Source organism: Thunnus maccoyii, chromosome 1 (genome assembly GCF_910596095.1).
Source record: "Thunnus maccoyii chromosome 1, fThuMac1.1, whole genome shotgun sequence".
Classification (NCBI taxonomy): domain Eukaryota; kingdom Metazoa; phylum Chordata; class Actinopteri; order Scombriformes; family Scombridae; genus Thunnus; species Thunnus maccoyii.
In genome coordinates this window covers 1,967,035-1,994,067 of record NC_056533.1, presented here as the reverse complement: position 1 = coordinate 1,994,067, position 27,033 = coordinate 1,967,035, and the positions used below count along the sequence as shown (strand labels likewise).

Sequence of the window (27,033 nt, the reverse complement as noted above, 5' to 3'; positions counted from 1 at the left end):
CATCAAAACACTTGCTGCTACTAGAAGCTACTAGAAGCCAGGTTGATAAGAACACTGAGACTGAACCAAAACAGTAAAGCTGTGGGCCATGAAAACCAAAAGAATGAGCTGAAAGACACTAAAAAGCTCTGTAGAGCTGAGGAGAACTACAGAGTTGGAAATGATTCATCACGAGTGATACCCTTGATCCATTGTTAGGATGGTTGGCAACACAGAGTCAGTGAGGGTTTGTTCAGTGAAGCTGGGACTCAGAGCAAGAACAGAAATGGTCCAGGAAAGAGAATAATCATTTTCTTACCCAGCCAAACCTATAAGTCACTGGACATCTCTCATGTGTGACATCTCTGCCTAGTGATTTGCAGAATCACTGCATCATGAAGCCCATTCATCAGTTTAATTAGAAGTCTATAGAAGAGCCATTACCATTGATCACCACATGACACAAGAGCAGCTCCATCACTCTTCTGACTTTTCTTTTTCTTGTGCATACCATAGATTCCTACTTCTGTCTTCTGTAGACAATGCCAAAAACTTTTCTCAATAATAAATAAATCAATATCAGTATTACCCATGGGCTATCAGTGAATTGCATTCACTGCACAGACCTTTTTCTCTGACAGTGAACAGTCTGATGCTGAGGGAAAACTCATAGACATGTAGAGTAATATATATTTGTGAGTCTTTACTGGCAGTGGTGATAGTGGCAGCCTACCCTGTGGTGTATCCTAATCCTGGTCCCAGACAGCTGACAGCCAGCTGGCTCTGTCAACTCTGGATTTTCCAATCCAGTGATGAGGATGTTCAAGTGGAAGAGGCACAGTTTATATCTAAACAGCCAATCAGAGGACACATTAAAAGCTTACATCTAGCTTATATTATATGTGAAATTACTGATTCTTGTGGGAAAATTAGGTTGTTGCAGTGGCAAAAATAATATCCAGCAGTCGAGCAAGCTATAAAATATAACACAACTAGAATATCTACAAAAGCAATAGATTAAATTGTGGAATAATTACATAGATCATATATATATACACTGGCACTTGTGATGGCCCCAGAGCCTGTTGCCTCTGTTGCCTTTGGTGCTGTGGTTTGTCTGTATGTTGCAGGTCCTTGGATGGGTGGAGCTGCTGTGTCATTCAAGTACTAACTGGGAACACCTGGCCAGTGCCCCAGAATATATTTAAGCCCGCCTGCCCTGATTCCAGTCTCTCTCTGATCCCTTCCCCACTCACCACGCTGTGGTTGTTTTTTTTGCGTTTCCTTTTCAGTTTTGTTCTGCACTGACAACACGCACTCTACATTAGACAACACATTCATACACTTTCAAACACTACTGATACTGACTTCCACACCCCAATGCAATTATTGTTATTTACTTTGATAAATTTCGGTTTATTATTGCTGAGTTTGGGCATGTGTCTCCCTCCTTTGTTGTGGCCTGTGAGCTGGTCATAACAGCACTGCTAATGTTTCTTATGATTCTTATGATGACACACAGCATAGGATTTGAAAAAGAGCCAGCTTTGTGAGTAAAGCTTCAAATTAGCTGAATCCAGGGCCCTCCAGCCCCTGAATATGTTCAAGAGAAAATAATTATTAGTTGTAGACTATTCAAACAAATTTGTAGTGAGCCAGTCCAGCTTGGTTTTGGGTTCAGCAGTGGGAAAACATACAGGTCATTCAGAATGTGAGCTTTCACAGATCAGTTCACAACAATGAACACAATGTGTTTATCCACCACTCAGTCTTAGTTTGCATACCCAGATGGGTTTAGAAAAGGTGTGGTTGTACATGCTGCCTGGGATCAAAACAAGGGCGTTTCACACACAGACTGGTAGAGTTGGTGGTATTTTTCCACCAAATATCTCATGGAGGAACTTCAGTTACAGGTGCCAGGATTGGGTTTTACCAGCTATCCAAAAATCCATCACTAAGCTTGCGTTTAAAGTCCCTGAAGGAGTCAGGGGTGTACAGGTTGTTATGTTGTTACAGATGGGAAGTTACCATATAATTAGGTTTTCATGTGACTATGATGTTGTGCTGAATTAGAAAATTAAATAAAAATGGAATTTAAATTCAATTTCTGCAGTGTTATTACAAACTTTTCATTCTTCGTCTATTGTCAGTTTAAAAACAATGATGATATACACTTGTTTTTCTCTTGCTGTCTGAATTAATAATTTAATGATTTGTACTCCTAATGTATTTGCTTGTATTCTGACTTCTATTCAGGATTTTACATTACCTTTAATACATTCTTCAAATATCAATGAATAAATTACTTGCCTAATTCCTTTCTTCAAGATGTCTATCTACCAGCAGCTCCCAAATGTTCAAACTGCTGGTGCTTCAATGTATCCATTGTAACAGTATTGTCACTAGTTGCTATATTAGAACATTGCCACATCATTTTTTTGGTTTTGGTCCCCAGATGAAGCGTTAATTTGCGCTGCCCAAACAAATTTGCATCTTTATATTGACTTTGTATGCAATCACTTCAATGGTTGAAGAATTATTCAGATCCTTTACTGCAGGAAAAGTACCAGTACAGCAATGTAAAAATATTCCATTACAAGTAAAAGTCCTGCATGAAAAATCATAAGTAAAAGTACATAAGTATTATGAGCTTGATGTAGTTAAAGTATTGCAGTAAAAGTACATAAGTATTATGAGCTTGATGTAGTTAAAGTATTTCAGTAAAAGTAGTGGTTTGGTCCCTCTGACTGATATATTATTATATATGACATCATTAGATTATTAATACTGAAGCATCAGTGTTAGAGCAGCATGTTACTGTTGTAGCTGCTGGAGGTGGAGCTAGTTTACACTACTTTATATACAGTTAGCTAGTTTAGTCCAGTGGTTCCCAACCTAGGGGTCGGGCCCCTCCAAAGGGTTTCCAGATAAATCAGAGGGGTCGTGAGATGATTAATGGGAGAGGAAAGAAGAAAAAACAAAGTTCTGATACACAAATCTGTTTTCAGTTTTTGGACTTTTTCTCTAATCTTTGATTTTTGCTGAAATATTGGATCATTTGAACATTTATTGAAATGAAAGCATGTGAGAAGTTTAGAGGGAAAAATCACTATTTGGTGGAGCTGTTAACAACTCATAGACATGTGAAATGTGACCCCGACTACACACTGCTTTTTGTAAGACGTCAAAAGCCAAAAAGGTTGGAAACCACTGGTTTCATCTTTAACAATGTGTTATATTTTAAAAACTTGTTATATTATCCATTGTGTCAAATCTTCATCTGAAAAGTAACTAAAGATGTCAAATAAATGTAGTGGAGGGGAAGTATAAAGTAGCATCAAATGGAAGTCTAAGTATCTCAAAACTGTACTTAAGTACAGTACTTCAGTAAATGTACTTAGTTATGTTCCACCACTGAATTATGTCATATCTAAAATTTGCTTCGTTAACACACAGTAACAACTATAGATAGATTCTTTATTGTCATTCTATGTCAATACACAATGAAACACAGTTTGACAGCAATCCTATGTTTAGCAGCTTAGATTAAACCGAATAAATAGAAAAATAAAATAAGATAGTTAAATATGATAGAATATAATACAACCTCTTCCCCATTGATGCATATTCCAGTGTGGTGCATTTTCTTGCACCACACATTTTCTTCACCATACAGACAGTATCCTCCTCCCTGTAGGCACTTTCCTCATTATTTGTAATCAGACCCACTATGGTTGTGTTGTCTGCAAATTTGATTATGGTGTTAGAACTGTGGGTGGGAGTGCAGTCATAGGTAAAGGGGGAGTAGAGAAGTGGACTGAGGACACAGCCTTGGGGGGCACCGGTGTTTAAGATGATAGTAGAGGAGGTGTGATTGCCTAGTCTGACATGCTGGGGTCTGTTGGTTAGAAAGTCCTTGATCCACAGACAGAGCGGGGTGTTTAGACCAAGTGTCTGCAGTTTGTTGACCAGTTTTTGTGGGTTGATGGAATTGAAAGCTGAACTGAAGTCAACAAAAAGCATCCTAAGGTAGGTGTTGGGGTTTTCCAGGTGAGTGAGAGCAGTGTGAAGTGCTAGTGAGATGGCGTCATCAGTGGATCTATTAGCCTTGTAGGCAAACAGGTGTTGGTCGAGATTAGGGGGGATGCAGGCCTTGTTGTTGGGCAGAACCAGTCTCTCAAAGCATTTCATGATTACTGGCATGAGGGCAACAGGCTGGTAATCATTTTGGCTTGTGACTGCTGAGGTCTTAGGGACAGGGATGATGGTGGCGGTTTTCAGACAGGTAGGAACTGTGGCTTGTTGTAGTGACTGGTTAAAAAATGTCTGTGAAAACTGCAGCAAGGGTTTAAGCACCTTTAATGCCTCTCCTCAAATCTGCCCTAGATCCTCCCTGTCTCCTGATTTGAGTGCTGCATCCTGAGCTTTAAGCAGCAACCACACACTGCTGTTAAACCAGGGTTTTTGGTTAGGGAACACCTCAATTTGCTTTTTTACAGTAACATTGTCAATGCAGAAGTTGATGTATGTGGAGGTGTCGTGCTCAATGTCTGACTGATCAAAGAGCTCTCACATTGTTTCCTCAAAACAGTCCTGCAGTAATGATTTTGCTTCTTCAGTCCAGATCTGTATCGTCTTGGTCTGAGGTTTGGATCTACTGATGAGGAGTTTGTATGCTGGAGTCAGAAAAAGGTGGACGTGACTCCCCTGGTTGAGATCTGTTGACACATGTAACAGTGGAGCAAAGGAGAGAGAATAAGATAGTGATGTAACTGACCTGCATGTTGGTATTTAACATGTTTTTTTCGTCACAAAAACAAATAATTTTTAAAATATTTGTATGAAAAAAATGTTCATAAAAACCCACTATTTGTGCTTTGCCGAATAATATATTTGTATTCGGGCACACCCCTACAAAATAGCTCCTGGTCTTGAGTTCAAAGTCATGATATGATACCTGAAGTGCCATAATTTCTTGTAAATACCAATCCGCAAAAGCCATATCTGTATATGTTACCTAAGATACACAAAAATCCTTTGAATCCCCTAGGAGGACCAGTAATCTCAGTTGTGGATTGTCTCACAAAATTTTAATGGCTCAGTAAAAACAGAATTGGACCCAAAAGCCTGACTCACAGGTGAACCAGCTAAGATAAAATGTTGAGATTTAATAGTAATCATAAACCAGACAAACAACAGGCAAACTAACTGAAAAGGAACATGTAGGGTAGCATAAGTCCAAAGGGCAGGCAATGAAACGGACTGGCAGGATGAGATGGCTGGAGCACTAATGGCAAAGGCACAAGAATGAAAAGAATGGCACAGAATGAATGAGAATGGACCACTACAAAAACTGCTTGGCTGATTGGGGAAGTGGAATAAGGTGTGCAGGGGGGCAGGGGAAGGTCAGGTGATGGGGAATGGTGAGAACAGGGGTAACTGCACAACAGATGGGTGTGGCAGTATCTGAAATGACAGGAGAGTAGTATATGGCAGGGAAGAGGAACAGGCAAGGATGAATATTTAACTTGGGATGAAAATACTTTGTGACACAGAAAAGACATGCTCAAAACTGTGGAGATGACAGTGGACTTCAGGAGGGCATCAGTGATGACATACAGACTGAACTCTTTGTCCCTGCTCTTCTTTGAAAGAGAACTGATTGTATAACTTAAGTTACTTTCAGGGACACATGCCTGTGTGTGTGCATGTGTGTGGTTTATGTGGCAGCCATGACAGGCTATGTTCAGGTGTCATTTTTAACATTACTGAGCATGTTGGTGCTGGTGTACCTCTATCCATATGCTGCACTGTTGCCTCTGTCAGCTGTGTGTGTGTGAATATGTGGCCGCCGTGCCAGGCTACGCCTAAGTGTCATGTCGGTGCCAGTGTACCTCTATCCACACTCTTGATTAATGATGCTAATGAATATTTGGCTGCCGTGCCAGGCTATGCAATGCTGTTAATGTTCATCTTGGTGCCTGTAATATTATGTCTGATGATGTATAAAGCTTGTATGATTAAACTGTGGTGCATTCAGGCAAGTGTAGTTGCAATGACCTATTTTGGTTAACATATGTGTTTCAGAACCTATAAAGTATGATTGGTCTTGGATGAGCTAAGACCACCTGATTTTCTCTGTGCTGACCTGCACTGTGATTTCTGCCCATGCTTCTGCTCCATTCAATATTTATTTCAGCACTCCTTGCACTCTTCACACCATTGCACTTTTGTATCCTGTTTACAGTTTACAGAAACGCTTCCACCTGTACATTCACTGGCCACATTATTAAGTGCACCTGTTCAACTGCTCATTAATGCAAATATCTAATCATGTGGCAGCATCTATGCATTTAGGCATGTAGACATGGTCAAGACAATCTGCTTCAGTTCAAACCAAGCATCAGAATGGGGTAGAAAGTGTTTTAGTGACTTCAAACATGGCATGTTTGTTGGTGCCAGACAGACTGGTTTGAGTATTTAAGAGATTTTCATGCACAACTATCTCTGGGGTTTACAGAGAATTGTCCAAAAAAGAGAAAATATCCAGTTAGCTGTGGTTCTCTGGGCAAAAATGCCTTGTTGATGGCAGCATTTAGAGGAGAATGGCCAGACTGCTTTGAGCTGATAGAAAGGCAACAGTAACTTAAATAACCACTCGTTACAACTGAGGTATGCAGAAGATCATGACAAGGGGTGTGTGGTAAACTAGGGCTAGAGCCAAACGCATGACTCAAACAAACAGTTCCAAAAAACAAAGAAGCGGGAAACACACAAGGGCAGGAAGTGGATCTGCAACGAGAGGAGAGTTAGAAACCAAAATAAAACAGGAAATGCAGAACTAAATGGGAAAGAAAAAACAAAACAAAACATAACCTAAAGACAGGATGAGTCATGACAGATCATTTCTGAATGCACAACACATCGAACCTTGAAGTAGATGGGCTACAGCAGTAGGAGACCACACTGGGTTTCTACTCCTGTCAGTTAAGAACAGAAAACTGAGGCTACAATTTATATGGGCTCACCAAAATTGGACAACAGAAGACTGGAAAAACATTACCTTGTCGGACAAGTCTTGATTTCTGCTGCAACATTCAGATGGTAGGGTCAGAATTTGGAGTAAGCAACATGAAAACATGGAACTATCCTGCCTTGTATCAATGGTTCAGGATGATGGTGGTGGTGGTGTAATGGTGTGGGGGATATTTTCTTGGCACACTTTGGGCCCCTTAGTACGAAATGAGCATCGTTTAAACGCCACAGCCCACCAGAGTATTGTTGCTGACCATGTCCATCCCTTCATAACCACAGTGTACCCATCTTCTAATGAGTACTTCCAGCAGGTTAATGCACCATATCACAAAGCTCAAATGATCTTGAACTGGTTTCTTGAACATGACAATGATTTCACTTCTTGATTGATACCAGAAACTGGGCGCTCTCTTTTACATAAGATTTTAATTTGGGGACAAACTCCTTTATATGATGGTCAACAAAACTTGAAATTCTTTCTCAGAATCAGAATCAGCTTTATTGGCCAAGTATGTTTACACTTACAAGGAATGTGACTCTGGTTTCTAGTGGCTCTCAATGTACTTTCACACAACAATCTTCAGAAAAATACATAAGGACAATAAGCCAAACAAGGATAGTTGTGTGAAAGTACATTGACACAATAAATTACCTGGACATCAAAGTTGTTAAAGATGGTAACAAACTAATGCACGAAATCTAAAGATTGTGATACACTCCTGCATGCAAAAAGTAAAATGTTTCCATCCTCTGTCTTTTAAAAAAAAGTCTATTTGTCAGTCACAATCAAGACTACCCTTTTTTAGAGGAGTCTTGAAGACAGAATCCTAAGGCATTCAGAAAAGGAGGGTTAGCACTATTGATTATTTGCAGCAATTTTTTAAAATCTGCTCAATCTATAATGCAGCATTCACAACATTTTCTTTAGAAAAACCTGGAGCAGGTTTTTTCTCTGTGTGTTGGAAACTGCAAATAGAAAAACCAGAGCAGTGGAAGCAGAATGATTACAGAGGGCTGCTGCTCCACTTCTCTCACCGATGTGATTAGAAACCTACAGTCACCAACTGTGAGGGTTTGTGATCAGATTCACAAAGGAACACCTCAGGTACTTCTGACATTTTGTAATGGCTTTTCTGATGATGTCATGGCTTTGAACCCAGTCTGCTCCGATCCCTCTGTCCCCTATATGTGATGCAACATATCCATCTTCCTCCCTTCTCTGTGTATCTCCAGTTGGGTTTTCAGGATGATAGCAGGGTGTGTGGGCGTGGCTGAGGACAGCAGCAGCAGCAGCAGACAGAAGCAGTCATGGAGGTGGAGGGCACTGCGGAGCCAGCCTTTGTGGACGTGGACCAGGGTTTGACTCTGGCCTGCATCGCCTTCCTCTGCCTGCTGCTGGTGGCCATGATCATCCGCTGTGCCAAGGTCATCATGGACCCCTACAGCGCTATCCCCACCTCCACATGGGAGGAGCAGCACCTGGATGACTGATGGTGTATGGGTGTTCCTCCACGCAGCCATGCATGACAAAACCCCCACCTGGAGAATAGAGGGTTCTTCAAAGGTTCTTTGAGGAGGCACGGCTTCTGCATGACTCAACAATCATTACATTAGTTTAAAAAAATTAGCAAGCAAAAAATCTAGTAAATCTGAGTACATATTAAAAGGTTGTTTTGACAGTGCCAGTTTGGATCCTTTCAGTTGTTAAAAATTAATGAAGTATTACTGAAAAATACACATCTTTTTTGGTACAGAACCTCTTTTGTTTAGAATGCATTTTCTAAACTGCTATAGCACTGCTATAGTACAAGCCCTAAGAACCATGTCCTGATACTTTCTGGAACAGTTTTTAAGTTTATCCATTGTGAAAAGGTTCTTCATAGTACTGTAGAGCATTCTTTTGTATTAAAGGGAGAAACCTCCTTTCTGGCACTATATAGAATATTTTTGTTCAGAGAAGAGAAATACATACAAACCAGACATGACCAAGCAACCTACACATCTAGTAGAATGTATACTGGGAGGATCAAATATAATGATTGCTTTACCTACACATGGAGCGAGGAGGAGAAGGAAAGCAGGAAGTTTCTGCGATTCTGGCTGCTGACAAAGCCATTGATGGGGTGATACTATTACCACTAAAGAAAAAAGCACATAAACTTGGCCTTTTTGTATCTACCTAGAGCTGTCTTCAGGAGCACACACAGTCAGTAATGGCTGACTGTCAAGTGGACACAAACAGACTGCACTTTCCCTTTACATCTGTACATATTGGAATGACAAATTAACTGAGGATGAAGATGAAGAAAAAAAAATACAAGACTTGTAAAGTTCTGGGGCAATATAAACAGGCTGTGTTTTTACAGCTTGTACAAGATTGGAAAATAGAACAAAAAACACCAGTGTGTTTGATATGGAAACAACTTATCATGAAAAAAATAGTCAAACAATCCACAGTCTGTAATTTTTGACGAGCCATTAGCCTGACTTAAAGGATCATTCCTGTTTATTACAACTTGGGTCTTATATTTTGGTCTAGCTGCTGAGATCTGGAAACATGCGGACATTGCTACGACATAGTCCGATGGGTCAACAAGCACGAGCAGTCAGATGATCAGGCAGGTTGGAAACAAGCCCCCAGGTTAGCCAAATTTACTGTATTTGGAAGACAAAATGTTTGCAAACTGTTTGTTTTAAACATCCATCATAGTCTCCAGACAGACTCTCTCCTTCATATATGAACTACCATATTCCCCATAGTGGTTTAGATACTCTGACTGAACTGTTAGCTTGTTCATAACCTGACTGCTCATGTTCCCATATCCCAGCAGCTGTTGCCATAATAGAAACAAAGGCTAAAACTACAAAAACAATAGCCAAATTGTAGTAAACCAGGAATACATACAAGCTTTGAAGAGATAGTTTGTTATGTAATGAAAATATAGACATTAGCATTTCTGTGTGAGATGTGACGCTGAGGCCATGTAGGGCAGGGTTAGTGCTTTTGCTCATTTTAGTGTATTCTAAAGTGTTAGCATGGAGCCTATCATGCTAAGATATTCCACCATTTTGGAGGATTGGAGGCAAAAATCTAAATTTAATGTTGTCATTACTTAACAGTTAAATTGGCAAAGAATAGTCTACCAAAACTTGATTACCGTAAGACAGGATAAGTTTAATGTGACACTCCACTGATTTTCCATGTCAAAGTCAGTTTATTTGCCATGGGAAGTACCAGTAAGCTTTTGAAAAGTCCAGTGTCTCATTGGGGCGAGCAGCAGTTCCAGTAGGTTCTGTAACTCAATGCAATCTCTGACTAAGTATTAGATTTATTCGTTTTTCAGAAAAATTTTCTTGGGGTTCAACATCCATATTTTAAGATAAATGAGTATCTATTACAGCACTTGCTATAGAAAGTTGAAACCTTTATGATTCCCTGCAACAAAAAAGTACAGCTCCAGTGAACGACAGTGCAACACACAGACTTATTATAACTTGGTTTCTTCCTGATTTATCCACCAAACCTTTTTTTTAAACGTAACTTTTTAAGGTGAAATCGCCCTTTTTTATGTTTTCATAAGCAAAGTAAAGCTTTCACAAATCTGAAAGTGGGTTTAAACAGCATTAAGGCTTTTGCTACCATGCCTAACACTTTTTCATAAGTGTAAGTGGTAAAAAAATAGCCGCTAAAAATCATTATTTATGTTTATCTTTGTACTCTCAGGCTACTGTCTTCAACTGTGTCAGTGATCAAACCAAACAACCAATCAGAGGAGCAGACCATCTATTCCATCACTGCTCCAAAGTCTACAAAGTCAACTTGATGAGTGGGCGAGTGTTGAGCAGTTGCGAGTGTGTAGGGAGGGTTGAGCTTGCGTTCGTCACAGCCCTGTACTTGTGGGACCGCATTTGTGCACAAGGAGCAGAAATACTCCCTTGCAAGGATGTTTTCTGCTCGCGGATGCTGTTCTGTGCACTTGCAGAGCAGAAATGCTCCCTGGCGAGGATGGTTTTCAGCTGGTGGATACTGTTCTGTGTGCTTGTATCACATACGTGCACCAGGTTTCTATGTGTGCGGCTTTTAAGACTAATTAAACACCATAAAAAATGATGACTTTCTCATAGAACTTGATTGACTTGTATTTGCTTGAGATTCAGTGTCTGAGTATAGAGTATCTATTGAGCATTAACGCTCAGACAATCTGTGGCCATTTAGCCTTTACAGTAGCAGTCGTGTTTGATTATGTGTCACTGCCACATCATGTAATCTCCTGTTACTGAATAAAATGTGCACACACATACACACAGAGCTGCAAAACAGACATCTCATACTGTGTGATACGTCATGGCTCATGGCAGTATGAACTATTGCACCCACACTGTTGCTTCTACTTATAAATTGGCCTTGTTTGCCTTCCCTGTCTCAGCCATTAGTTTAGAACAAGCTGAGGTGTTCTTGTTGTTGTTATGTGAATCTGTCTCTGACTTATAAATCTGCACAGAAAGCATTCATCATGTATGAAATGATTGCCAGTTTGCATGTTATGAAGTGCCTAAGCTTACAGTTAACTACAGAAGGGCCATTTAGCACGATGCTGAGTTCCATATCAGCCCCCGGGGCACTTTACCTTCCCTTCCTTGGAAAAATGAACTTATTGTGGATGGGAAAATGGCACATTATGCTTCTCTTAAGGCAGCAGATTTAAATAGTCTTTTTTTTTTTTTCTTAAAAAAAAGGTAGTGGGAGTCAGCAGTTGACTTGCTTAACTTAAAAATTGAGTGGAGTTATGAAAAACTCATGTTTAATATGCTGCATAACAATGAGATTAAGCATCATCTAAACTGAATTAGAAATGTGACTGCTGAAGAAAAACACTTCCAGTGGACACTGAAACAATGATGGGTCCGTGAACGTGACACAGCTGGATCCTGAGGACATACAGTAAGGTGTAAAGGATCCTATATGCAGTCTTGCATTTCAAGACTTTGTTAGATGTGCTGATCTCTAAGCTAGCTAGCACATGGATGAATGAATGTATGAATGAATGTGTGATTGAGTGTGTAGTATTTTGAATCTATGAGGTGCTTTGTATCTAAAAAAAATGATGAATACAGTGTGTTGACAATAAAGATGATTGTAAATTACAGAACTGCTGTAAGTACCTGTCTTTTGTGTGCTTTATAATTGAACATAAATGAAATAAGAAGCTAATCTCACATTATTTTGGACATGTAATTGGGTCACACCAAAAGCTTGATGAAATTTCATTCAGTGCTTATCCAGGTGGAACCGTCTGCCAGCCCTTTTTCATCAACTTCTGTCTCACATAATGGACTAAATAGTACAAAGATGAAAATCTCCAGTGGCGCTTATAGTCAAGGGCATATTCTGCACATTCAAGCATCGACAGGGCTTCGAAGGTCAAGTTGAAGGTACATACATTATATTATGATTATGAGACTAGCTCTACATTGTGAGAATGTAAAACAGTGATTTAATTTGCCTTGACAGTTAAATTGTCCTGTTTCTCTCTTTCCTTTAACCTTGGCTCTTAGCTGGCAGCCTCCTGTCTGCCTCAGCCCCGTTTCTATGAAAAGGTTGGGCTGACTCCCATGTTGAGCATGCTTATGGGGGCACAGGGCACCATTTACAGCATTCAATATGCAGCTGTGTGTGTGCGCCTCCTGCTAACATCTCTTTGGCATTTACATCTTGCTGCAAATTCTGCATATTTCACACCTAGTCCTGTGTGTGTGTGTGTGTGTGTGTGTGTGTGTGTGTGTGTGTGTGTGTGTGTGTGTGTGTGTGTGTGTGTGCCAGCTTTCCTTTTAGCCTGTTTAAAACTTTATTTAAGCATATGCCTGGTTGAAATAAACCAGAATTTTCCTTTAAAGTTTCATGGTAAACACAAGAAGCAGGGGATTAATGATTTATGATTTTTGTAATTATGTTCTTTCTGACACATTAATTCCAAAAAGTTAAAGCACACTCATATGTTATCTGGTCACACACTTCCACATTCTCGTCTGGAAAGCAATGGTGTATTGGCCTGTCAGATGTCTGGCTGTCTACAGCTGCACCACCAAGGCTGAGGAAACCTCTCCCTGTGATTTGACAAAACCACAGAGCCTTGCTCATCTTATCTGAAGGATATCTGTCACATGGTTCCCTCTCAGGTGTGAAATTGTCTTCTAAATCTTCCACAGAGATGCACAGGTTTCTCGGTGACAGCTGGAGTACAGGAGGGAGGGAGGAGGGGGAGGAAGGGAGAGGTTAAGTCTTAAATCCCTGTGGCTCTTGGAGTGCAGAAAGTGCCTGACTAATTATTCTGAGGTGGGTGCTCTGAAGCTCTATAGCAGCCACGAACGTGACTCTCAGCCAGCATGGGGTTGTTGGGAGGGGGGGGGGGGGGGGGGGGTGGAATGGGTGATGTGGTTAGAGGGTATTCAGGCCAAAAGAGGACCAAAATATCCCACTCATGTTGAGTATATACTGTTGTTTTGCTGACATTGACATACTTGACTAGAGGCTGATGGGGTAAAAACTCATGGACATTTTGGAAAATATACATTTTAACCAATTTTGATATGAAGACCAATATCATTTTCATCTCTGTGTTTCCAGTAACAAGATATTGTAGGATAATATATTTAACCTAGCATAACATAAACAGGAGCAAAGAGTCTACAGCCATACTAGCAGCTCTATGGGGTTACTTAGACACAGCACTGCTTTGCGCTAATGCTAATGTAATGCTAACATGCTTATAATGACAATGTGACATTTTTAGCAGGTACAATGTTAACCATGTTCACCATCTAAGTTTAGTGTGTTAGCCAGCTAAAACTAGCTAATTAGCACAAAGTACAGCTGTGGCCACTGCAAAAAAGTGCTTCACAGCCCACCACTGTTAGCTAGCAAGCTAGTCATCAATTCACCCAAAAATCAGCTGTGTTTTGTTCATGGCCTCCTCATCCTGTCACAGAATGTGTTGATCACATGACTGAGGACGTTTGTCCTGTCTCTTGAGCACTTAAGCTCTTTTTGTAACATATGTTTGTAACTTATGTAAGTAAAAAAGTCTATCTTTGTGAACTATGTCTCTTGGATACATGTAAGATGGCGTAAAATTAAAGGGAAAACCTGAATAAATCAGTGTGAAAAATACTGAATCCAGATGCTTGCATGCAGAGGATTCACTGAATGGTTTGATAAAGATGAAAATTATGTGAATCATATATTATGGCTTTTGCAGTCACCAGATCTCAACCCATCTGAACACTTATGAGAGTTATGGCAGCGCTCTCGACCACCATCATCAACACATCCGAGGGAAAACCTTCTAGAATAATGCTGTTAATCCAGTTCCACACACTTGGAGAACCTATAACACAGTAGGTGTTCTATAGGCTCATGGTGGAACAACACCTTAGGAAGGCGGTATTCAGACCGAAATTAGCTCTGCATGAAAAGCGCAGCCCTCTCATTTGTTTGAATGGGGGCAGTGAGTTGATGCAGTGGGGAAAAGTTGAACCGGGCTCAACTTCTACTGTTTACCTTGTAATCATCATGTCATAAGATAAAACAGTTGCTGCCATGATAACTTTGCAGAGCTGTAAAATCCTGTCTGTGAGTTTTACAAATGGCTAGATATTTAATTAGATCCTCAGTTAGGTGCTGCTTTGGTCATTGCTCTTCAAAATCCCTGTTAGCGACACCCATGGACTGTATATAAAGATCAACGTAGCAAGTGAGCCAACTGTCAGTCACAGCTATAATCAACGCCCACACTGCAGGCATCCAAGCTGCTATAAGTCTTCAAATCTTATGAACTGAACAATAATTTCCAAAATGATGACAAGCTCACTTATTAGAGGTCCTGAATTTGGAGATTGAAAGCATCTCTTTAAATTGTGATGTATCAACCTTCCAATAATACTGTTTCTGGGCCCAATCCTCTACTGCATTGAGTGAGGCTCTAGTCTTTTCAACAGGCTGCAGTGCTTTGTCCATTGTTGTTTAAATACATCTGAGTAAAAAAAACCCCCAAAACTATCCAATTGTCATTCTACTGCTTTTCTTGCAATGAGAAAGAGAAGAGGAATTGGCTACAGTTGATGAGTTAAGTTACAATTGTTAAACTAATGAAGAAAAACAAAGTTTGGCAAAAGCCAAACCGACCCTTTGTGGATACCACTGATAAAGGCTAAGGGTTATGTAGGGTGTTTCTTGTTATGAACACACATCCTCTTCATCATTTTCTGTGCTGCCCAGCTAGGGCTTCGTCAGCCCTTCTCTGACCAACAAGCCTGACAACCGAAACATGAAAATGTGGATAAGAAAAACCTTATAAAACCAGGGTTGCCAACTCTCACACTTCTGGTGTGTGACACACGAAACAAACCCAAACATCAAATGAACCCTCCATGCTGAAGCTAGCAGGCAGACTGGAGCCGCTTTCATGAGACAGATAGGTGAATCAGAGTTCAGAGGATCATATATGACACTAACTGACATGTGCAGCATCAAATAATAACGTCAGACAAAGGACCACAAAGTAAGTAGCTAGAAAAACTCTTCAGCAAAAAGTGGAGCTTAAGTTTCTTAAATTGACATTCTTTTAACCGTCCAGTTTATCTTGTGTTGCTGCTTTAGCCTACTTTACAGTAATGTTAATGTAACGTTAGCTTGATAGTTTGGATAGCTTGACTGCTGATGCATCTCTACTGTGTGTTTTGTCGAACAATTTCTGTAATTAACACCATACAAGTTAAAGTTCTGCTTTATGTGCACAACCTGTCTACATTGCAGTTTATCATTACTGTAAACCTGCTACCACAATATTATATTCTTACCACTGTATTATTTTCTATTTTATTACTATATTTTCACTTCTACACTATTTTATGTCTTATATTCTTATTTTTAATTTTACTTGCGTATTTCTCTTTTCTATAGTTATCTCGTTTGAGCATTGTAGGAGGGAACTCAAGATTTAAGATTTTCATTGCCAATGACTGCTTCACTGTAATTGTTGTGCATAAATAATGATGATCAATTTCTTTCTTTCTTTTTTTTCAGATGTGAAAACGTCACCCCAAACTGCAACTCTAGGGTGTGCAGTTGGCATTTCCCAAATGGCAAAGCTGCAGGACCACCTCAGCCATACCTCTAAACAAAAGAAACAAATGGTCCCTACCAATGGTGAGAATGAAAGAGCAGATCAACTACATGATGCTGACATTGCAGCTGCACAGACCCTTGTACTTCAAAAACTCAAACAAGTTAATAATTAGAATCAGTTGTGTTTATATTAGCCTAACGATACTTCTATTGCTAGCCATGGGCTGGCAGATCATTATATGTCTACTTGCCTCACTTCACTAACCCTCAAAAACCTGGCTGGTTTATATTTAGTTTTTCATCTTCGTTTACGTCCAAAGTTATAGCAGTCCTGTACATTTTTTTTGTTTTTTGATTTGTTTTTTAGAAGTACGTCAGCCAGAACATGGCGTATCACCTTTAGATGTCAACTAGCTAGCTAGCTTGCTACTAACTTCTAACTTTAAATTCTCTTTTTCATGGATGCCTGGATACCCTTGATTGTACCACCTGGGAGAACAGCTACACTAATAACTCTATCGGAGTTGAAAGAATTTAGACCCTTTTAAACCCTAAATGGTGTTTCACAAAAGAAAGAAATTATTGTGAAAAGGTTCACAGGTTCCCCCTTTGTGGTTTGTTTTTGGGATCTGAAGGAGCATTTGGACCCGGAAATGATTATTACGTCATGCGTGGCATCAGACTTAAGAACTGGATAATGACTTGGAAAAAATGATTGACTTAGTATTTGCAGAGAGAAGTTGAGACTTTTTGAATGGGAGTCAGTTGGAGCATCTAGCAGCTGCCGGTGGCACTTTAAGGTACTGCAGTGACTTGGTAGTTGCCGTGGTAGTTGCTGATTGGCGACACACCTCACCCTAACCCATTACTACAACAATTTGTTTATTTTGTTTCTCATTGTCCTGCCAGAGCTCAGTCAGCCAGCTGCTGTCAATACAATGCGGACATGCCCCTCCAGCTGGCTGAGACAAAAAGGAGCATTTCTGATATTTCCCCAAAGACCTTTTTTCTTCATTTTAATGAATGCAAAAAGGGGTGAGTAAATGTGATATCGGGACTTGAATGTTACTCGATGTCAATCAATGACTTTAAGATGACTAATCTATCCGTTAGCCTTGCCTGAACATTTTTCATAAGGATCTCTTAAGATAGATGTGTACTGAGCAGGATATTATGCATTGTTAGACATGCAAAAACATATCTAACAGCAACAGTAAACTTCACCAGAATTATTATTATTATTATTGCTATTATAATTGACTAGTAAGCAAGGGTTTATATAAGTTTTGATTAAGTTACTGTGATTACAATAGCCTGTTACCAAAGACTTTAATTTTCATGTATTCGGATAAATATCCAGAACTCTTTTTTTTTTTTCTTTCTATACAACCCAAGTAACAGACAAGCATTTTCCAGTCACTATTAATTTGAGCATTTTCAAAGTGCAGTTTAAAAACTTGGCATCTTTAATGTAGCAGTTAACTGATACAGTGACTGAGAGTAAACACTGCTGCAGAAACAAGACCAGCAACAACTGAATCCAGCTTTCACTGTCACTTGTCTCAATGTGCACACATTTAATTCTAGTGTTTTTCCACCTAATAATCCCTCTACTATTACAGTTTTACTCTGTTCTGCTCTGTGATGATCAGACATTTGCTGAGGGGATTAGTATCTCTGAAAAGGCACTGTGCCTTAAACTTTGGACAAACTGCCGGTTTCATTTCTCTGGTGAAAACCAGACATGTGTTTCCAAAGCACTGACTCACTAATTGTACCAACACGTACTGAAATGTGAGTCACGGATGTATTTACCATGACGTCAGTTTGGCAGAATGAGTATAATACAAAATGTTAACTCATTAGCTTCACTCTGCTGCCATGACACTACCTAGCTTTGTGGCTAACTAGATAACTAATTTAACAACAGATAAACTCTGAGCATGTCTTTTATAGTGCCTGTGTTATACTGTCAAGAGAGAAAATTATACTTCCTACTGTGACATGTCAAAATGTCTCCTGTGAAAAAGGCCTATTAGCTTAAATCGCGCTCTCGTATCTGTTTAACTTTTAGTGACATTTTGTGTATGTGCTTTCTTTCTACTTTTGAAGATCCTCATTCAGACCATTGCAATAAATGGCAACACTAAACAGAGAACATAAGTGATGAAGCATGATTTAACTTTAATATCACTAGAATCTACATTGCAATCATTAAAACAATGAATATGAGTAACAGCATGCTTCCATTGCTTGCAAAAACAACACAGACTTTGATCATAGAGAAAGAAGAGAAATTTGCTCTTCAAGTTTCAATATAAACTTGTTGAAATCCGATCCATTAAACACAACAGATGGGTAAGTTCTCAGTGCCATCCAAATTAGAAACTAAGGCTGTATCCAGTGAAAGTCTCATTTTCACAGCCTATCAGCCTGGTTAGAGAATTGCCTCTTTCCACTGGTTAATAACTTGCCAACAGTTTTCCAGGGAGTGGTTCATTTTCCATCACACAGCCTCGATTAATCATGCAGAGCACAGCACAACCTTCCATTCCCACTGTCGTTGATTTCTCTGCAGCAGTCTGACAGTTTCTTGGCTGACTGTAAACCACATGTTGCTTTGGTCAAGCTGGTATGGTAGTTTGTTTGGACTGTAAATATCATTCAGAACATTATGTTATAAAAAAAAATCAATTTCTCCATTACTCATTTCCTCCCAATAAAAATAGTATGCACTCTGGACTAAACACACAAACATTTAATTCAAAGTAAAGGTCAGCTTCAGGCTAATTTCGTACTCCATGCTTCATTTTCCTTTAAGTAACCAAGAGGCCACAATAAACAGTCTAGACTGACATCTACCAGGGGGGACACAAAAAATTCCTAGAGGCATCAATAGCACAGTAGGGTGCAGTTATCATAATTGCTGCTAGGTAGCATATGCATACCAGGGATGTTTTGTATTACAAAACTTGTATTTGTATTTGTATCTATATTCACCCCTAATGCATACAGCTTGCTGAAACTAAAACTGGGATTGAAAGGAGAAGATTCAGCACTGTGAAAAAAATCCAGGAAGAGGCTCTGGACAGGGTGGCTAAAGATGACTACAGGAAATGTTTCCAGGACTGGGAGAATTGCTGAGACAAGTGTATTGCATCTCATGGAGAGTACAAAGTGATTTAGAAAGGTACTACAGAAAAATTTATGACAATTTTTTTTAACTATATTGAAAATTTTGCCACCCCTTGTTGAGTTTGTGTACCCCACACCTCGCTGCCATATAATGCAATGGGTTTGATGACTGAGTTCTAATTCGTAGTTCAGTGTTTATTGATCTTTTGATGGCATAGAGAGCCTTTTTTGCTTTGTCTTTTAGTTTATTCACAGCCAAGCTAAAATTTACTTTGTCATGTTCAGTCCTAAATATGTGTAATAATTTACACTTCTCTGTCTCTCTCTCTCTCTCTCTCTCTCTCTCTCTCTCTCTTTCTCTCATCTTTTTTAAAATGAGTCCAGAAGCCGACAGCAAAATCTAACTTTACTTTCAATGTTATCGAACTAAGAGTAACTAGTAATGTCTTTGTGCTCCCTCATGGCAGAGTTTACAGCTCTGATAAGTCTGATCTCTGGCTGTGATTGGCCACCGCAGCCTTAAGCCACAGTGGCACCGGGTTGCGTTTCTCCAAAAGTTGACTCTTTCCGGCCACAGTCCGATGCAGCGCTGCGGTGGCCAAAACACCTGCAGCTGATGCACTACCCCCATTCAAATGAATGAGAGGCCTGGCGTTTTCGCTGCACCGCCTGATTTGGTCTAAAAAGCTTCAAATTCTGGATTTCAAATTCATCCCAGGGGGCTCTAAAATCTACGTTTTTTATTGAGAGTCACGCAATATGACAAGACTTTTTTTTTTTTTGCCAACTTTCACATTTCAGTGCATTTAATGCAAAGACCCTTTATCATAGTGAGAATTACTACATTTTTTCCCCACATACAGTCTGTGAAAAACATATGGGAAAAATTATTCTTCAAGTGAGACAGCCAAACATAGCATGAATCTACAGTGGCAGTAAGCTTTGAGCACAATTAAATATTCTTTTAATAGCAACAATCATTTTAATGTGGATGAACTGCATACTGTACATTCATACTCCAATTGTCTTGGTAGTACACAGTTAAATTTAAAACCACATTCAAATACAAAGTTGAACATCTACAGAACTTAAACACACAAACCTTTTATGAATAACAGCCACTTACTCTGCAATAATGTCATATTGTTGTGTGTTTGTTTCTTGTAATTTGTATTAGGGAGGGACATGCCTGAAGGACACTGCTGTGCCTACCATTTTCTCTTTCTCCAGGGGCAAAGAAGAACAGACAGAATGACAACACTTGTTTCACAAGACATTGAGATTTTGCCAAATTATGACACATGAGGGAGGACAAAAACGTTACTAGGAGAAGGGGAGGACATTTCTCTTCGTTTGATAGTGTTAAAAGTAAAGTTAAACTTTGCTGTCAGCTTCCTGACTCATTTTAAAAAAAGACGAGAGAAAAAAGAGAGAGAGAGAGAGAGAGCTGAGAGCACCAGAGACAGAGAGAGAGCAGCTTTGGTCGAGTGAGCTAGAGAGTGAATGAAGTGAGGGAGCACTGGTAGTGAGAATGCCGATGAATCTGATCAATAAACGTTATTTTCTGATTTGATTTGCTGTTTCACAGCGGTTGTGTTCTAGAGCACAAATAAACACACTCACACCCCCATACACCTCAACCGTGCGGCGGTGGGCTCAACCGCCTGATTTGGTCTGAATATGGCCTAATTACTGTTACAACTGTTACATATCTTTTCGTTTATTTCATGTGTACTTAAGTCATACAAAACAACGTATAACTTTGTGACCTTTAATATGGGTGTGTTCATAATTTGTTACACTGTTGCTTGTGTAGTGGTTATTATTTTTGTTATATAAAATGGATCAGACTAAATATATTTAGAGTAAAAGCACATTCTTAAAAGCTGTCATTCATCAATGTCCTATGTTAATTGCAAATATGTTGGTGATTTCAACTTTTAACAAAATATAATAGTTAATAGTTCTAAATGAAAATATTAAAAAGGTATTTATATGTTAACATTTACCAAATTTTGCATAGATTTTAGCAGAAAGTAAAAAATGAAAAGCTGATGTTATGTACTGTACTGCTGTGGCTCAGGAGGAGGAGCAGGTTGTCCATTAATCGGAAGATCAGCGGTTTGATTCCCGGCTCCTCCAGTCTGCATGTTGAAGTGTCCTTTGGCAAGATACTGAACCCCAAATTGCTCCTGATGGCTGTGCCATCTAATTATGTTTCTATTTGCATCACTATATAAACCTCACAATACCTGAGCATGGGTATATGCCTGAGGAACACCTTCTCAGAGTTTGCAATGTTGCAAATAAATTGGGCTTCTAGGGGGCTTCAAAACTATACAGTATGCCGGTAAGTCTTTGTTTTTGCACTTTGAGCCCTTTTATCCAGCACCTGACCCGCTGGTTGGTTTGGATGTGTCACATTCTTCTGTGTTTAAACTAGACTTCTATCAGAGCAGCAAACTAAAGGCACTCTCCAAACCCTTGTCAGGCTCTGCTGCTGGGTTTAAGGCTCCTTAGTTATCTTCACGTAGAAAGTGAAAATACTCCTGCACACACAGAAATAAACTCTGCAAAATTATTTGTCAACATCTCAGTTCTCAGGTACTTCTGACCTTTCTCAAGACCTTTCAAGACAATTTCTTGAGAAAGGTCAGAAGTCTGAAATGTTGTGTGGGAGTATTTTCACTTTTATCTGTATGGTATGATTGCTTGTCCTTTCAATTGACAGTCAGATTTGAATGTGAAATCTAACATTTTCAGTCAATATTACAGACAAAAGGAATGCAAATATAAATAGATTTTATTGAAACACTGACTAGAAGTTATCATAGATTAACTGTAAAATACATTTTTAAATAAAAGGAAATGAAACAGGAAAAGGTGGACAATATTTAAAACTAACACATAAACTCAACATTAGCGATGACAGTCAGGGCTATGTTTAGGCCTAACAAAATGGGTCCTAAAGGCCAAATTCAAAAGCAGTGACACTGCCAACTGTAAGCAGTTCAATCTGGCATAATACAGACTTTCAAATCAAAACTAAACCACTAGCATTCAGTTCATGTAAAATATTAGAAATTACCCATCTGGAACCTTTACTTGATGGAGGCTCACTGATACATTATGAAACTCTTAAACAGAGATATGATATCGGTGGTAACAGCTTCTTGCAATACTTACAAGTGAAACATTGTCTAACAGAAATACTCAGCCTTTCAAACAACACTCTGCAACAACCTCAATAGTCAATCAATTTAAAATTATGACCTTATGGACCTTATGTCCACCTTATGACTCACAAAAAACAATTCAAAAATCTACAGACTTCCATACATTACAGATCTCCCATTACCAGGCCATGATTGGGAGAAAGCTGTTTGTTTGAAAATCTGTCCCATAATACCAAATGACAACTTTTTCAATGCAAAATTCTAGTTCACCTCACCCAAAATAAACTACACAAAATGGAACTCACAGATAACAACACCTGCACACTACTCGTGACTATTTACATGCCACCTAGCTCTGCCCACTGTTGGGACTACATGTGGACCACAGTTTACCACATGTTTCAAGACTCCAAGAAACCTGAGCCCTGGGGGTTCACACCCAAAGTGTGAAGCTCCACCCATGGATCCAGGTTATCAAAACTAGAGATTCCCCTCTTATCTTGCTCTTTTCTCCACGAGCTGCAGCAGGAGCAGCTCCTTGCTCTCTTTCTCCTTCAGCTGCAGGAGCAGATGCTTGCTCTTTCACACCTCCAGCAGCTGCTGGAGCAGCTCTCTGATTTCTTGTGTGGCCTGCTCACAGCAGACAAACACAGTCTTCTTTACGGCAGAAGACGCAAGAGCCTGCCTAAGACTCAGAAACTAAGTTTCCTTGTGCCAGCAGCTAAAACACAAGTCTGCTGGCCAGTTTAACAAGTACAGGAGCCGCGAAATGGAGTTAGCTTGCCGCTAACTCTACACAAAGGAGTGACCTGGGCCCTCTGCACGACTGGAGTGCTGTCTCCCCAGCAACACCTGCATCTTTCAGCTTCAGAGCCAAAGCCTTCTCAGCCTGACTCACCCACGGATTCACCGGCTACAAAGCAGGACACCACAAAGCATCTCTTCCTTCATGGACTGGTAACAACTGGGCATAGCCTAGCAACACAGTGAAGCATAGTACGGCTAAGCAAGAATGTTTAACTCAAACAATGTACTGTACGTGTATTGATTTGGTTAAGGTTATACATTGAACTGTTGTTGTGATGTCCTTGTTGCCTATAGTCAGGTTACTGCATAGCCACACCGCTAGGTTAATGTTAGCATGCTTAACACATGTTACATCCAGTAACTAGGCCTTGCATGCAACTAACCTCATTTTAACCTGGCACCTTTAGCATACACCAGTTGGCCTTGAATAGAGAACCACACAGTTAAGAGGTTAAAACCTAGTTTGGCGAACTTTGGTTCAGGCAGCACATGTGGTTCCACATGGTCTGGCCTTTTATCTCTGTAGTTCCCTTTATCAGCCAAATTGTCAGCATGCCATGTGCTCAGTCACCAGGTGACTGCAGCCATCTTGCTATTGTCTTCCCTACACACACACACACACACACACACACACACACACACACACACACACACACACACACACACTCACACTTGTATATAGGTACACTTAGCTAGATTAGTATTGTGTGTTGCTTTTACCCTTTTGTTAAATAAATGCTTTTGGATATACCTGTTGTCTGTTTTAATGTTGCACAAGAATGAGTTTTGCCAACCCCTGCTCTGTAAAGAACTCCAAATCCTTCAACCTTAACTAGCTATTGATATGGTGATTTTGTTTATAGTTATTAAATTAATTATTAATCAAAGTCAAATTGATAGATTAGTACACTTTGAGACTGAATTGGCTATCTTTTTCCCTGAGTCCAGGCTGGTGCCCCGTTATTATTAATTCTTATTAATAATTTTATTTATTTTAATAATTAACGATTATCTTTGATAATCGTTAATTATTGCTGATAGCCAAACTTGTAGCCACGGCCCAACACCACTCATTCACACATTATGGATGAACATTACAGGTAAACTATCCTGGAGTAGGTTGCAACATTCTAATCTCACCATCTGTGTGTCTGCTAGGAGAACTTTCCTTTGTTGAATTGCGACTGAAATATGAACTTCCCATATTGGTTGCCTTAACAATAACTTAGAAAAAATCTTACTCAGTTGGAAGAATAGAAATAAACCTTCAACATCCCAATGGCATCTTCTATTATCTTACTATAATTCAATTAAAAGACAAATAGCATTAAAAAAAACAACCACATTTACTCATTTAACAGCTTTTGGCTGATTTTGCCAAGTGGTTGTTGGTAGATTTTGTATGATAGCCCTAGGTCAACAACTGCCTCAGCCGAAATAGTAAAAAGGGGGTAAAAACAGCTGTGCAAAGATACATAAATTACAAGATGCTACATCCAACATGAAAGTTTTAAAATTTACTTGTCAGATTATACCAGTCTGCTACTAGAGTTTTATTACTATGATGGTATTAAAGTATATCTGCTTTTGCCATATTGCCCAAAAAATTGAGTATCCCTAACCTAAGGATAGCAATAAACAAAGCAATATTATGGACAATTTCTAATATCCAACAGTACCCTAGGAGTTGCCTCAGCATATTTGACCCTAGCTCCCACTGTTGCTTGTTGCCTGCAGCAATGCCCATAAAACTGCAGAATATATCACTACCCTAAGCTCAACCAACATCAATTACAGAGGAAAGTTTATGCTTTCTTAGCTAAAGCTAGAAATTTTGCTTGTGCCCTTTAAATATTAAATCAAATGTCTTTGATTTATTTTAAATAAATACTACTACTAATTTGTGAGGTAGGTCACATAGCAAGGCTTATGTAATTAAAACAAGTGTATAGATTACATTTTATTAACTATGCATTACGAGTCTATGTCGACTGCATTTTCTAAGTTGGTTTTATGTTTAGGCCTGTCCAAAGCTCTATAACATGCTAACAATATGCTAGATGGATAGTAGCTAGCTAGCTAGATACATACTTAGCCATCTCTATATTAATATTTGGTACAAACTGGAAATCAGCCTTGTGGTGTGTTCAAATCTTTAGGAAATTCATTCACATATTCTTTATTCACCACCCCTAGGAACAGGAAAGAAATGACAAATGTAAGAACTGCCCAGTCTTTTAATGATATTTGCCAATTCTATGACAATCCTATGCTCTCCCTACCAGCAATATCCAAGCTATGCTTACATGCCTTAAAGAAAATGATGTGGACACAGTCTTCCCAAAGCTGACAAAACTCCTCAAAATAAATGCTACATAGCCAGCGAAAACTGTATCAGTCAAGTGATCATTCTCCAAACTGAAGGGGATCAAGGCCCAGCTTGGAAAGAGACACCCTCAGATTCTCTGCTGTTGTACATTGAGAGGCACATCCCAATTGACCATAATGAGGTCATTAACATTTACAAACTCATGACCGCTCCCCTGACAAGACTGCTCAAAACAGCTAATTCTCAAAATGTTAATAGTTCCATGTTTTTACTACAGATGTGTTTGAGAAATAAACATTTTAAAGTTACCCATTGGCTGTATCCCTTCCTTATATTCTGAGTCACACTATAACATGTTAATCTTAATTGGTGCCTATCAGTTGCCCTTTATATTTTTTCACCCCTACCCCTCAGACAGCCTGAGTCAGCCACTGATCAGTCCTGAAAGAGGGTTCCCACCTGTTGCCTTTGCTGAGGTTTCTTTCTTGCTTTCTGTGTGTATTTTTTCCTTGTCTAAATTGAGGGTCATGTGTTATGCAGATTGTAAAGCCCTTTGAGGCAAGCTTGTGTGCTTTGGTTGAATGTTAAGTACCCCTCAGTTTTATGCTGTTTTTCTTTTCTATGCTTCATCTCAATTGACTTAGATGACAGCATCAGATGTGGATGCTGGGAGATGTGTTTGTGTTATCTGCTATGCATCAAGAAGAAATGGATGTTCTTCTCCATCTTTAGTCGGATGAGGTAAACCAAAGGCCGGCAGACAGAGTTAGCAGGCTGATCTTAGAGGATTCCTCAACTCTTGACATTTTACCAGTTCACTCAGTTTTGTTCCTGCTTTCATCTCTGACTCTGCCTTACACTCTCCTCTGCCCCTGTCAACCTTCACAGCCTGCAGGGAGTCAGCTTCACAGTGGGAAATCCACCTGCTTCACTGATATTAACACACACACACACACACACACACGCACACACACACACTTGATATCTAAAACATCTTTTTTTTTTAATTTAATCAGGACATACTATATTTCCACTCATTGATGCTGTTGCAGCAATTTAGTTAATTCTGCATTGTTTTAAACTCTTAAATTCTGAAGCACAAGACACAAGAAAAGGCAGCAGAAACAAGTGAAATGGGACTTAAATAAATATTTATTTATTTCAGGAATTTGTGCCTTCCAAGTACATATTTAATGTGTGACGGATTACTGTAAACCAGGATGTTTGCTGTAACCAGATAGACTTACAAGTGCTGCTGTCTCAACTTCATTTGAAATGCAATATTCAATTCAATTCACTTTTATTTATATAGCGCCAAAATTACGACAAAAGTCATCTCAGGGCACTTTTCACATAGAGCAGGTCTAGACCGTACTCTTTAATTTACAGACACCCAACAATTCTCCCATGAGCAGCACTTGATGACAGCAGTGAGGAAAAACTCCCCT

At 39.4% G+C, this 27,033-nt stretch overlaps 1 protein-coding gene across 7 annotated transcripts in view; it reads left to right on the top strand.

The window, feature by feature from the left end:
• Positions 1-11,706, top strand: part of LOC121898631 (cortexin domain-containing 1-like) — a 43,172-nt gene extending 31,466 nt beyond the window's left edge. For 3 of the 7 annotated variants that reach the window (XR_006096533.1, XR_006096526.1, XM_042413893.1), the window contains one exon: positions 8,248-8,327. Coding sequence is in view for 4 of the 7 variants with exons in the window: in XM_042413893.1 (XP_042269827.1) it covers positions 8,248-8,289 (42 nt within the window). In the remaining 3 variants the exon portion in view is untranslated. Of the gene's footprint in view, positions 1-7,849; positions 8,120-8,247 lie in introns of those variants that run through there. The other 4 variants (XM_042413924.1, XR_006096534.1, XM_042413913.1 and 1 more) reach the window with 4 other exon arrangements.
• The last annotated feature ends 15,327 nt before the right edge of the window (positions 11,707-27,033 follow it).